The sequence below is a fragment of the Schistocerca gregaria genome, chromosome 3 (assembly GCF_023897955.1).
Source record: "Schistocerca gregaria isolate iqSchGreg1 chromosome 3, iqSchGreg1.2, whole genome shotgun sequence".
Classification (NCBI taxonomy): domain Eukaryota; kingdom Metazoa; phylum Arthropoda; class Insecta; order Orthoptera; family Acrididae; genus Schistocerca; species Schistocerca gregaria.
Window position 1 is genome coordinate 343792858 of NC_064922.1, and position 14550 is coordinate 343807407.

At 39.8% G+C, this 14550-nt stretch overlaps 1 protein-coding gene across 1 annotated transcript in view; it reads left to right on the forward strand.

The window, feature by feature from the left end:
- Positions 1–14550, forward strand: part of LOC126354825 (phosphoinositide 3-kinase regulatory subunit 4) — a 192191-nt gene that overhangs the window by 21248 nt on the left and 156393 nt on the right. The window contains exon 3 of the mRNA XM_050004768.1: positions 11163–11312. Within this exon, the coding sequence (XP_049860725.1) occupies positions 11163–11312 (150 nt within the window). The remainder of the gene's footprint in view (positions 1–11162; positions 11313–14550) is intronic.

Below are 14550 nucleotides of genomic sequence, written 5' to 3' on the forward strand. Positions count from 1 at the left end.
ATCCTTAGAGCCATTTCTTGTACCCTGGTGTGTGGATATTCTACTGTCATAAAGTTAATTGCAAAAATTCCGCCGGATCTTTCCGTACATTTAAACTCTTCCATACCTATAGGTAACCTAGTCTGTAATGAGCCAAAGAACGTGATATAAATGAGTGACACCTCACTCCCTGAATCTATAAATATATTAACTTCAGAAGTCTCCACGGTTCGTGCTATTATTGGTTGTGGAGTATTGGTAGTCAAGCTTGGTTCTTTCAGTAACAACCATTCGTTTGTAGGTATTTTGTGCATGAAATTGACATACTTATTATGAACTAGGCCTCCTAGTGTATCCCTACGACCTGGACGATGGTCCTGGATCCAGATCACACTACATTTTCCTCATCAATAGCAATCACTGGTTGGTTACCAAATCGGGGTACGACGTTACCACTTTGTACTCTATTATTACATGGCACAAATTCCTGTGCAGTTACTGGACCTAAATTCGAAGGTAGATGCTTCTTCTGATAATTATTGTTACCATTATTTCTATTGCACTGGTGTACTCTAGCTAAGTTGGCCTCAAGTTTTTTTAAAAAATTACTATTACTATTCCTTTAGTAATTCTGATTTTCACTTTGGTGTACATTCTCATTGCGGTCTTTATTTAAGGCATCCAGTGTGTCCACAAAGGACAACTCTTCTACTGTTTTCCACCCACTACATAATATATCTTTCCTTGTGTAAATGGGTAATTGTCTTATTAAAATTCAAACTAACCCCTCTTCCTCCATTGGCTTATCGAAGTACTTTGCCCATGTTAAATGCCAGTTGAAATACTTTCTTGTTGTACCCCACGTATTATTGTAATACTTCGCGTTCCACAAGTCTGATATTAATTTTTCCTGGGCACTTGCTGACCAAAACTTCTCTTTAAATTTCTTTTGAAAACCCCCTTAAGAGGAAAAGTTCTCAATGTTTATTGTAACCTACTCTGAGGCTTCCCCTAACAGATACCCCCACAGCAAATTCAATCTTTTTCGAATCCTCCCAGTTCTTGGGCAAGGCTTGGTTGAACCTTTTCAAAAAATGGGTAGGATGTACTTCTCTGTCTGGCTTAAACTTAGGGAATTGCGTGGATAATCCAGAATTGGCTCCCCATTGTAAATTGGTCATTATCTCACGAAGCAATACTACTTTAGGAGAAGTCACCCTATTATCTATTTTGTTCTGAATAAGTTTGAATTCTTCCCACAGTTCATCCATACCTCTCTTGGTATTACTAAGCTCTCAGAAGATAAAACAGGAGATAGGTTCTAGGACATTTCTCTCGCGGCAACTTTTCGGTCTATCATCTCTTCTACCTGTTGCTCCAGAGTGCTTATATTTATTATGTCTGAGGTTGCTAGTTTCTCTCTAAAGTTTCTTTCCACTTTATCTACTCGAGTGTTATTGTCGTTGTGGTCTTCAGTCCTGAGACTGGTTTGATGCAGGTCTCCATGCTACTCTATCCTGTGCAAGCTTCTTCATCTCTCAGTACCTACTGCAACCTACATCCTTCTGAATCTGCTTAGTGTATTCATCTCTTGGTCTCCATCTACGATTTTTACCCTCCACGCTGCCCTCCAATGCTACATTTGTGATCCCTTGATGCCTCAAAACATGTCCTACCAACCGATCCCTTCTTCTAGTCAAGTTGTGCCACAAACTTCTCTTCTCCCCAATGCTATTCAATAGCTCCTCATTAGTTATGTGATCTATCCACCTTATCTTCAGCATTCTTCTGTAACACCACATTTCGAAAGCTTCTATTCTCTTCTTGTCCAAGCTATTTATTGTCCATGTTTCACTTCCATACATGGCTACACTCCATACAAATACTTTCAGAAACGACTTCCTGATACATAAATCTATATTCAATGTTAACAAATTTCTCTTCTTCAGAAACGCTTTCCTGGCCATAGCCAGTCTACATTTTATATCCTCTCTACTTCGACCATCATCAGTTATTTTACTTCCCAAATAGCAAAACTCTTTTACTACTTTAAGTGTCTCATTTCCTAATCTAATTCCCTCAGCATCACCTGATTTAATTTGACTACATTCCATTATCCTCGTTTTGCTTTTATTGATGTTCATCTTATATCCTCCTTTCAAGACACTGTCCATTCCGTTCAACTGCTCTTCCAGGTCCTTTGCTGTCTCTGACAGAATTACAATGTCATCGGCAAACCTAAAAGTTTTTACTTCTTCTCCATAAATTTTAATACCTACTCCGAATTTTTCTTTTGTTTCCTTTACTGCTTGCTCAATATACAGATTGAATAACATCGGGGAGAGCATACAACCCTGTCTCACTCCTTTCCCAACCACTGCTTCCCTTTCATGCCCCTCAACTCTTATGACTGCCATCTGGTTTCTGTAAAAATTGTAAATAGCCTTTCGCTCCCTGTACTTTACCCCTGCCACCTTCAGAATTTGAAAGAGAGTATTCCAGTCAACATTTTCAAAAGCTTTCTACAAGTCTACAAATGCTATAAACATAGGTTTCCCTTTTCTTAATCTTTCTTCTAAGATAAGTCGTAAGGTCAGTATTGCCTCACGTGTTCCAACATTTCTACGGAATCCAAACTGATCCTCCCCGACGTCCGCATCTACCAGTTTTTCCATTCGTCTGTAAAGAATTCGCGTTAGTATTTTGCAGCTGTGACTTATTAAACTGATAGTTCGGTAATTTTCAAATCTGTCAGCACCTGCTTTCTTTGGGATTGGAATTATTATATTCTTCTTGAAGTCTGAGGGTATTTCGCCTGTCTCATACATCCAATGGAATGTTGTCTACTCCGGGGGCCTTGTTTCGACTCAGGTCTTTCAGTGCTCTGTCAAACTCTTCACGCAGTATTGTATCTCCCATTTCATCTTCATCTACATCATCTTCCATTTCCATAATATTGTCCTGAAGTACATCACCCTTGTATAGGCCCTCTATATACTCCTTCCACCTTTCTGCTTTCCCTTCTTTGCTTAGAACTGGGGTGCCATCTGAGCTCTTGATATTCATACAAGTGGTTCTCTTCTCTCCAAAGGTCTCTTTAATTTTCCTGTAGGCAGTATCTATCTTACCCCTAGTGAGATAAGCTTCTATATCCTTACATTTGTCCTCTAGCCATCCCTGCTTAGCCATTTTGCACTTCCTGGCGATCTCATTTTTGAGACGTTTGTATTCCTTTTTACCTGCTTCATTTACTGCAGTTTTATATTTTCTCCTTTCATCAATTAAATTCAATATTTCTTGTGTTACCCAAGGATTTCTAGCAGCCCTCGTCTTTTTACCTACTTTATCCTCTGCTGCCTTCACTACTTCATCCCTCAGAGCTACCGATTCTTCTTCTACTGTATTTCTTTCCCCCATTCTTGTCAGATGTTGCCTTATGCTCTCCCTGAAACTCTACAACCTCTGGTGTAGTCATCTAATCCAGATCCCATCTCCTTAAATTGCCACCTTTTTGCATTTTCTTCAGTTTTAATCTACAGTTCATAACCAATAGATTGTGGTCAGAGTCCACATCTGCCCCTGGAAATGTCCTACAATTTAAAACTTGATTCCTAAATCTCTGTCTTACCATTATATAATCCATCTGATACCTTTTAGTATCTCCAGGATTCCTCCATGTATACAACCTTCTTTTATGATTCTTGAACCAAGTGTTAGCTATGATTAAGTTATGCTCTGTGCAAAATTCTACCAGACGGCTTCCTCTTTCATTTCTTAGCCCCAATCCATATTCACCCACTAAGTTTCCTTCTCTCCCTTTTCCTACTGACGGATTCAAGTGTTAATGTCTGCAATTATTTGCGATTAGACTATTGGAATTAACTTATTCTGCTTTTCAACATTTTCTTTTAAGGTATGCAACCTCTGTTTTGCAGTATGAAATTTAACATTACATACATTTTGAAATGATCCTAATTTTTCACTCAGTTCAGTTTCTACACCTTTACATTTATCTTCAATATCAAATTCTGGAATTGATCATTCTGTCTCTGATTAAAGTCAGTGAACAGTTGATTTATGTGGCTGCTTAAAGAACTAGTTAATTTTTCATTCAAATCTATTTTAAGATTTTCTACTTTAGTAGTTAAATTGTCAAATTCAGTCTTCAAATTTCCCATACTTTCACATAAATTACTAAAGTCTGTAATTTGTGAATCTACCTTAGCACTTAACAATCCTAAAGTTTTATTCTGAACATGCAATTTATTATTTAATTGAGTATTCACTTTATCTCATTCTTTACTTAAATTAGCACTCTGTGCACCGAGTTTTTCACTTAAGTTGCACTTATTTCATTTCTCAAAGAAGCACCCTGGTCATCTATTTTATCATTTAATTGAGTATTTACTCAGTCTAATTTAAGACTTAGTTCCTTTCTTAAAGAAACATTTTGGGTATTAATTAAGCCTAATTCTTCCCTTAGTTCCTTTTTTAAAGAAGCATTTTGGGCATTCATTAAGCCTAATTCTTTACTTTGTGCAGCTAATCTAGAATTTGATTGTAAACTCTGAGCTGTGATGAAATTCGCTAACTCAGACCAGTCAGGTCCCTCTCTACTAATTCTCATAGACACTGCTGGTTCAGAAGACTCTTCAGCTGGCTGTACGTTTTTCATGGTTTTACCAACTGTAGATCTAGAAATCGTGAGAAAAAAACTGAGCATTATATCCTACACTAATACAGTCTAATGAACGGTTTCTTCAACTTCATACTTGAACAATTATTGTTTTTCACTCACGCGGCGTAGAGTTTTAGGCTGGATCGGTGAGCAGGTGTGAAATCAGCACCGATGAACAGTAATTGGTGCTGCTGGCCTTGGTTGCTGGTTTCTGTGCTAGCGTCGGTGAGCTGATGTTGAATCAGCACTGGTTAGCAACAACTGGTGCCGGTGGTGTCAGATGTTGTCTCTGCGTCTGCGTCCCTGTGATGCATGTGAGAGCTGTACACTTCCCACACCAGATCTTCTTAGTTGAATTATTCATGTCTTATCTCTTCTTAGTCTAATACTTTGAGGTCTTCTTTCTGTTTTTTTAATGTTATTACTTTTGTACATCTTTCACTGTGTTGCATTCACAAATTTTTTCATTTGATTTTTGGACTTAACCCAATTACGCGAAACAGTCTTCTTGTCTAGTTATACTTGGTTGCTATGGCAACACGTCATGTCTTCTGCTTTGATTTCCTCTCAAAATTCCCGTTTTCTTGAGTCCTTTTCACTGGTTGCCACGTACTAATGCTTTAGGCGACCCGAAGCAATGTGAAGTTGGATTGCAAAATTCGCGCCTCTCTCCCATCAGCTGACTTACTTGATCTGCACAGCCAATCTTCTTCTCTGGATTGCTGGCTCTGTCAACCTCCAAAACCTTCTTCTCCAAAGAATAATGCTGGTTACAGGAATTTATAAGACTCTCTCTCTACGTTTGAAATAATTTAGTACTTGAAGAATACTTTTAGTTCAATCTCAGTATATTTCAACTTCCACCAATAACGTATTCACCATTTCTCACACTAATATTCGAATTTTTACAAGTCAACCTATTCGTCTCATGTTAGACTCGATAAAATACATCTGCGATAAAATAGGTTTGACAACCACATGATTTATGAACACACCTTGCCTCTAGAGAGTCCAAGACGTGAATTACTTAAAAGTCTATATTCAATTGTTTATTTTTCTTTAACAATAATCACAGTCTCTAAAACAGCAAAGAATACTACATAATTACTCCTTGCTCTTTCATCACGGCTTTTGTGGCGCTAGTGGCAAACACTTATCGGTGTTGTTCGACCACCACCCTTACAGTCTTCTCATAACAAACTTCCAACCTGCACACGGAAGCAGGTAGTGCAGTAGATAACGTTACCACTCTCCCACTTATATTTAAAATATTGTGTGTTCGAGATGGTAGAAGGGCGAGTGGTTCTAGAAGTTACGTGGAAATTCTCGAAGCACTACAATATTTATGACATAATGCTTTTCCATTGTATTCTGTCCTGTTTGTCTTGTAAGTTAGTCTGAAACTTAGTGATTGGGTCTTTGTTTATGTGTTTAATGTTATTGTCAGCCAAAAACTTCTCAGTTATCTCTACATATTCATTTTCATTTATAATTGCTAATGTATTACCTTTATCCACATTAATGATCATGATATTTCATCCTTTTAGTTTCAATTTTAATTGATCATGTCATAAAGATTTTCAGAAGCTTAGCTTTTTTTAATCTTTATAAAGGCAATTTATAGACAGATGTGCTGAATCAGTTATGCCAAACAATGTTTATGCTGCACAGTGGGACTGATGTGGCAACAACAAGACCAACCCAGTAGCAGAGTTGATCCATGCACTATGTGTGTTCCTGAACCACAAAAAATAATGCCCTCTGGTGGGATACTTGCAAAAGAATCTCACTAGTGTGCAAGACTGAAGAAACTGTATCTGAGATGTAAACTGCAAGTTTCTCCCAATTTTAGTTTTGGTTTTGTACACCAACTGTATTTTTTAAATTTTCTTTTATCATTGTAACTGTTTTGTTTTAACACAGCACTGACATGATCGTCTTGGTGTACCATGTATGAAGGATGGTACCTCATAATCGCTTGCCTGTACTCCTGTATAATTTCTGACTTTGTAATGTATGTACATTAAAGACCTATGGAAGCTGTGCACAGCACACAGAAGTAACTGGTGTACACACTTCTATATTTAAAATATGTGTGTTTCAGATTTGTTATGTAAGATCAAATGCTGCATATCTTTTATTTGTTTTAACAAATTTGAAGATAATCGAAATTTGAATGAAATTGGTAACCATTATTGACTCATTTCCATCAGTGCCTTCTGGTAGACAACCTAGACCAAGTTTCAGTCCTTGAGAGGCACAGGTTTACAAGTAACCAAAGGGAGAGCTGGGAATCTGCCAGACACTGTGTTGATTTCAAAAGAATCCAGTGGATAGTGGGAATGTTTAGGCAGTTCAAGTTACTAGTCCAAGATGGGATATTTCCCTCTCTACTGCAACAAGCAGAAGAGGATTTAATTAGACTCCTGTGTAGACTGTTTAGAATTAGTATAGTAATAGGAATCATTCCTAATGCTTGGAGGGCAGTCATGGTTATCTTCATTCCAAAGCCTGGGAGAAGTGATCGTACCAAGGCTGAGGGTATGAGACCGACTGGTCTGTCGTCCTGTCTTCTTAAGAAATTAGAAAAACTGGATAATGTACACTTTTGGAAAAAGAGGTTAACCGGGGTTCCCCTACATTTAAATAACCATGCACATCCACCAAGCAAATCATGTGAAACAGCATTTCACCAACTTATTGGGAAGGTGGAAAAAGCACTACATTTGCAGAAAAGTACTTTGTGCACCTTCCTGGATATCGAAGGGACTTTCAGCAATTTGACCTTCAAATCAGTGATTAAAGCTGCAGAATGGCATAGCACGAGACCACTGCATGTATGTAGATTAAGACCATGTTGATTTCAGAAAGGCAGAAGCCATCATGATGAATAAAATAACATTGATCAACATCACCAGTGTGTGTTCAAAAAGAGGGGTTTTGTCCCCATTACTGTGGAACCTAGTTGCGAATGGATTCATTAAAGAGCTAATTACTAGAGACTACTTATGCTAAGAATACCCAGACAACTTTGTTATAGTAATACTTGGCAAATTCACTACTATTGTTAGGAGACTATGTGCACTGAACAGTGTGTGAAACTGGTGAATGGAACAGGATCTGAGGGGCAGCGCCAAGAAAACTGGTGTAGTAGCATTTATGAGGAAGTGTATCCAACAATGTGCTAGAATCATAAGCTTCTTGATGAAAATCTACCTGTAGAGAGGGCAGTGAAGTATCTAAGGGTAACCCTGGATGCGAAATTATCATGGACCACTCACATAAGGAATACTAGGTCCATGGCGAAAGATTCTCTTATGAGTACTAGAAGAGCCTGTGGAAAATACTGGAGCCCAAACCCCAAGAGTATGCACTAGGTGTGTACAAATGCAGTAAGACCTGTGATGTTCAAACAAATTTCAGTCTTGCAGCTGGTCACTGTTGAATTCATTGCATGATATTTCGACTATGCACCTGCCAGTCATCATAAGGTGAGCCATCGAAGACTGACGAAGAGTTGCTTTGTTCCACCCTGTATAGTGTAGTGCAAGTATTACACTTACGTGTCAAAATTCAAGTTGACAGGCAGACCACACTTCCCAGTGGCAGCGCCCTCACTAGTGGAACTGTGCGACTCAGCTGTCCTCTATGTTAACACTCGCCTGAGCCATTTGCATATATATAGTCTTCGATTACAACAAATTGTGGAGATTATGGGATTCCACACACTGTCCAACTGGTAGTCATTATTGTGGTTCATCAGATTTTTCACCAGACATATTTTCTCAAATTCATTAATAATGGAGTCCAAAAAAGATGTTTCTGTGGTCAGAATCACAGTTCTATCACACTCCATCGAGTGTCCAGTGGAAGTAAAGTGTTCAGTGATAGCAGACTTGCTTGGTTGCAGAAGGGGAGTGCAACATTGATTCTTAGTGCAGCGCTCTTTCACCATGCGTGCACTCTGTCCCATGTAAGCCATACCATACTGACAAGGTATTTTGTTAACTCCACAATAGCAAGGTCTGCAATCTTAGGTGGTAGGTCACTTTCACTTGAAAATTACAAGGATTCTTGCCATTTTAAATGAAATGTTGCTCACAAAAGGAACAGAAGCTAAAGATTTTGCCAGTGTGTTCTCCTCTAGATCCACTTCCTGGTAATTTTCTGGGTGGAATATCCATTTTTTTCACTGTCGTTAGGTGGGTGAACTCTTTAGGCAAACTATATAGATCTGAAATTGTGTGAGCTCTGTGTACAAGTGTTTTAAAAGCATGCCCATAGTTTGCAATGGGTGATGACAACTTGACACTTGCAAATACAAGTTAGTATGAGTGGGCATAAGACAAACTGAATGCCCCTGAGAGCCATCATTCTTTCATCTAACCAAGACATCAAGACATCCAAGAAAGGCAGACAATCATCTTTCTTTATTTCCCTAATAAGCTGAATGATGTTATGAATGGAGTTGAGATGGTGGTGAAACTCCATTAATTTATCTTCTCCTTGAGGCCATACTATGAAAGTATTGTCTACACACCTTCAAAATACACGTTGTTTAACGGCAGCTGATTCAGGCAGTCTCTCCTTGGAATCTCCCATAAAAAGTTGGCCACCAAGGGAGACATAGGGCTGCACATGGCGATGCCATCAGTTTGTTCAAACTATTCTTGTTAAAGCATAAAATAGGTTGAGGATAGAGTACGCTAAAACAAAACAGTGATGGCCACCTGGAACTTTTTACCAATTAGTGAAGGCTGACAAAGGTGACGAACCATCATAGTGGCAACCAGCTGGACACTACATTGAACCCTATCACCTCCACCATTTGTTCTAATCGAAGATGACAGAGTAGGCTAGTGGCCTTGATGACTGGTAACACAGAGGACAACTTAGTTCTATGGTTAGACCAGCGAGAGTGCTGCTGTCACAAAGTGAGGTCCGTCTGTCAACTTGCATTTTGATACATGCACGAAATACTTCCACCGCACTCTGTAGGGCGGCATAGAGCAAGTCTTCTCAGTCTTTGATGATTCACCTGAAGATAACTGGCAGGTGCCCAGTCGAAATACCATGCAATAAAGTCAGTGATGACAGGCTGCAAGCCCAAATTTATCTGAACATTCAGTTCGCCTGGAAAATTTTAAAATTCACATAAGATCTTTGATAATTTATGGCAGTTCACTAAGGTGAAACAAAGTAAAACAGAAGGTGGTTGCTAAAAAGCGTGGCTAGGGGCAGAGATTGGTCTATTTAGTCATAACTGGCTGGATTAGCCGCACACCTGCTACTGGAATGGGGACCATGCTGGGTGTGCCTCTGTTACACAAGTGGCTGAAAATGAAGGCAATAGCAGGAGCATACAGGCTAAAAACTGGAAATAACAAGATATCTTTAGCGTATCCAGAACCCCGCACCAAAACACTGATGTGGTAAATATAGGAATGATAGGGGAAAAGCTGGCTTACTATACAATAGCTTCCAGCTGTGTCAATAAATCTTTCAACGTATCAATTGAAAGTAGGAAGCAATGGAAGAACAAATCATGATACTGTGCAGGAGACATAATGTGGATTACTGACATGTCAAAAATCTTAGTTTTACATTTATTCAGATAGCCAAGCAGCTCTGAAATCTCTATCAGCCCCTGCAACAAGACCAAATGCTGTTGCAGAATGCCACAAAGCTCTTGTGAGGCTAGGGGAAAGCAACAGGATAAATCTGCTGTAGGTGACTGGTCACTCAGGAATCAGTAATGCATTGATTAAATCAGAACTATAAAACTGGTTCAGAAGTCAGCATGTAGAATAGTGACCTATGATGCAAAAACAAAAAAAGGAGACCCTAGGTTTTGTCTGTATGGTGAGGGTGACGAAAGTGCACCACATCTAATCTTTCAGTGCAAACTGTTGGAGATGAAAAGACACAGAATATATGGATCATCAAGTCCGGAAGAACTCCTACCACTCTGTAATGGTACTGGTTGGCTTTACTACTATCATAAGAAGTGAAACCTCACAATAAACCTACTTCGGTGTGAACAATAGTGAGTTGGGGTCACTCTTGCTTTTATATCCCTGTTCAGATCAAGACAAATGCAATAATAAACTGCAGTAAAAATATAAGACTAATAATCGGCTGCCACTTGACACCAAGTCAGTCTTTCATAAATAATACGTTATTGTGTAGATATCCGCCCCCGGTAGCTGAGTGCTCAGCGTGATGGATTGTCAATCCTCTGGTCCAGGGTTCGATTCCCAGCTGGGTCGGGAAATTATCTCCACCCAGGGACTGGGTGTTGTGTTGTCATCATCTTCATCGACTGCAGGTCACCAAAGTGGCATCAAATTGAAAGACCAGCACCCGGCGAATGGTCTGCCTGACGGGGGGCCCTAGCCATACGGTTAATTTAAAAAATTGTGTATATATTTGCTGTATATTGTAATATAAATTTTAATGGACATTTTGCACATCATTACCTTCCAATATTCTTTTTGTGTTGCAGTTAACAGATAAAGCAGCTTTCCTTATGCGAGAATATGTAAAATATAGTTTGTATGATCGGATAAGCACAAGACCGTTCCTCACAGCTATTGAGAAGAAATGGATTGCATTTCAACTTCTTTATGCTCTTCATCAGTGCCACAAAGTTGGAGTAAGTATTGCATGTGAAGCATTACCATATTTGATGACTTACGGATTACATTGCCAAACAGTTATCCTGAAATGCTATGTATATACATATAAATGTGATTCTCATGTTGACTGCCTGTGTTCTGATTACATTACTGACATTATTGAGCATAGGTACTACGCCATTATTGATCTTTATAATCGTATCACCATTAAAAGCAGTGGAACATAATTTACCATGCTGTTAACACCACAAAAGAATGTATAGTGTAAGACATGATTAGGGCATTCTGCTATGTGTAACTTTGGAAAATCTAACAAATATAACAACTGCAGTATTCTTTATTGGAACACTTGTAGGCTGCAGTTGGAAAGTGTGAAATGTGTCTCTGAGAAGCGTTTTCTTTTGCTTGACAATGTACTTGACTGCAGGTAACTCAAATAGAATGAAACAGCATTTTCAGAGTGGGGAATAGTCACTACAGATGTACCACTGTTCTCATAATCATAAGATCTTCAGTCGTATGTCCAAGGTACTGAAAAAGGAAGTACTACAGTGTGTCCCACATAAAGCCGATATGCCTCACACACCAGAGCCAAGTAACAGTGAACTAACAAACAAAGAATTGATAATAGTAATGTTAAAAACCATGTAGTTACCTGTTCATAAGAGACGTTGGAAATTAATTTCTCTGGTAATTTTCTGTTTAAGATCATCTATTTGCGAGGATTTTCAGCATACACTTTGCTTTTTAGTGTGCCCTATACATAAAAAGCCTGAGGGCCTTGGGGGCCAAAGGCCTCTACTGAAAAGTCTGTCTTCAGGGAGCACATTGGTGATATCTGTCACTGTTTAAGGTGTGATTGAAAAATGTAGGGCCAATAACGCACATGCCAAGCAACACACACCATACACATATCTTCTCTTAATGGTGAGGTTCTTCATGCAGAATATTTGGGTTGTCCTGCGACCAGTATCTGTGATTCAGGAAGTTTACTTAACTTGACAAATGAAACCAGGCCTCATCTGAAATAAAGTAAAGCAAGGGGTCCAGGTAACCATTAGCAATAGATGTTAACAGCCAGTTACAATAACAAATTCTTTTTTTTTTTCCTGATTCTCAAATTTAACTCTTGCACCACACTCACACAATGTATGAGGTACAGCAATCTGCTGTGATAACCTCCTTATCGACTTGTGAGGGCTTCTCATAATGTCCATGTGAATTCTGTCTATAGTTTCAGGGGGCCTCATGGTTGTCTATTCCTCTGCACATTCTGTACGGATTGTACAGCCCTCCAGATCTTGAGTAGTGCTGGTTGTGGTGAGATTCCTACCAGAGTACTTTGCTTGAAACGTTTCGTTATATTCCTTGATACAGCCTGTCTTTATGTAACATTCCACAGTATCAGTTCGTTATTCTAGTGCAAACTGCCCCACTACTGTAGCAACTCACAATGAGCTTCTCACAACAACTGATGCATTCAGCTTTTGGTAAAATGCAGCATAGCCAACTTTCGAGACAGCATTGCCATTTCACAAGCAGTTCGATTAGAGATGATTAACTGATATGTGATGCATACTGGTTTTATGTGGGGCACCTTTTACTAATGTGACTACTTGTTGTTAGACCGTCAGCGAGAACGCACTGCAAGTTCCTGATACTAATAAGGCGAGTACACCGTTCGCTTGTTACATATTTTTACGAGCTACAAACAGGAGCGACTTATTTTCAGTTATATGTGTAGTTACTAGTTTATTTTTGTATTTTCTTGCGTGTTCGAGTGCTTACTAGGCACAACCTTGTATTTCAATAACAGTGTAGTGTACAGTACCGCCATTGCTATCGACCCTCGAATCGTACAGGCTTTTGTTTGTTTGGTTAGAACAGCTTAGTGTTGGTTAGACCATCAGTGAGAGAGCACTTTGATTTCCCACTGCTAATAAGGCAAATACACCATTCGTTGGTTATATATTTTTATGAGCTTCAAACAGGAGCGACTGCAGTAATGGATAGGAAGTGTGATTGTCGTGTACAGATGCGAGCTGAGTTGGCAACCCTTCGTTCACAGCTCCAGGCTGCGTTGGCTTCTGTCACACAGCTTGAGGCTGCTGCCAATGGGCGTCACTGTGTGGGATCGAACGCGGGGATGCGAGGGACGTCCAGCACGTCGTATGTGTCCTCCGATCGGTCCACTGCTGTGTCTGCCTCAGGTACTGCCTGCACTGAGGTTGACCCCTCACCCATGGTTGAGTGGGAGATCATTCCAAAGTATGGCAGGCAGCGAAAAACATTTCGAGGGGCCGATTGTAGGGCCTCCCCGGTATATTTGGTGAACAAGTTTTGGGTGGCTGATGATGTCTCTGAGCTGGATGCAGTTGTCCACCCTGTTCCAGAGGAAGATTCTCAGCCCACAAGGTCTGGTCATTCACGGAGGGTGGGTTTGCTGGTAGTTGGGAGCTTGTTACTAATGACGTGTGTTGCTTTGGATCGGAGCAGATTCTGTCTGGTTTCGAGCGGCTAGCAGAAATTAAAGACTGCCAGTCTTGCTTCCAAGATTAAGACGGAGCTCACCATCTGCAGCATCTTCGATTGAACTGACTGTGGTCCTTTGGTGCAGAACCGAGTGGACGGTCTGAACCAGAGGCTCAGGCGGTTCTGTGACCGTGTAGGTTGCAGATTCCTAAACTTTGGCCATCGGGTGGTGGGTTTCCAGGTTCCACTTAATATGTCAGTAGTCCACTACACGCAGGATGCGGCTACACGGGTAGCAGGGGCTGTGTGGAAGGGTCTGGACAGTTTTTTAGGTTAGAGGGTCTCAGGGAATCACAGAAGGGGTGTCCATCTAAAAGCAGGCAGGTAAAACACAGTAAGGTAGTTGTAGAAATGATTGGTATTGTAGTTGTAAATTGTCATAGCTGTGTTGGGAAAAAACCAGAGCTCCAAGCCCTAATAGAAAGCACTGAAGCTCAAATAGTTGTAGGTACAGAGAGCTGCCTAAAGCCGGAAATAAGTTCAGCTGAAATTTTTTCAAACTATCTAACAGTGTTCCGAAAGGATAAATTAAATACAGTTGGTGGTGGCGTATTTATTGCTGTCAGAGGTAGCTTACATTGTAGCGAAACTGAAGTTGATAGTTCGTGTGAAATACTATGGGTAGAGATTATACCTGACAATCTGACTAAACTATTAATTGGATCATTTTACTGACCCTCCCCCCGCCCCCTCCCAACTCAGAAGATATAGTTGCTGAACAGT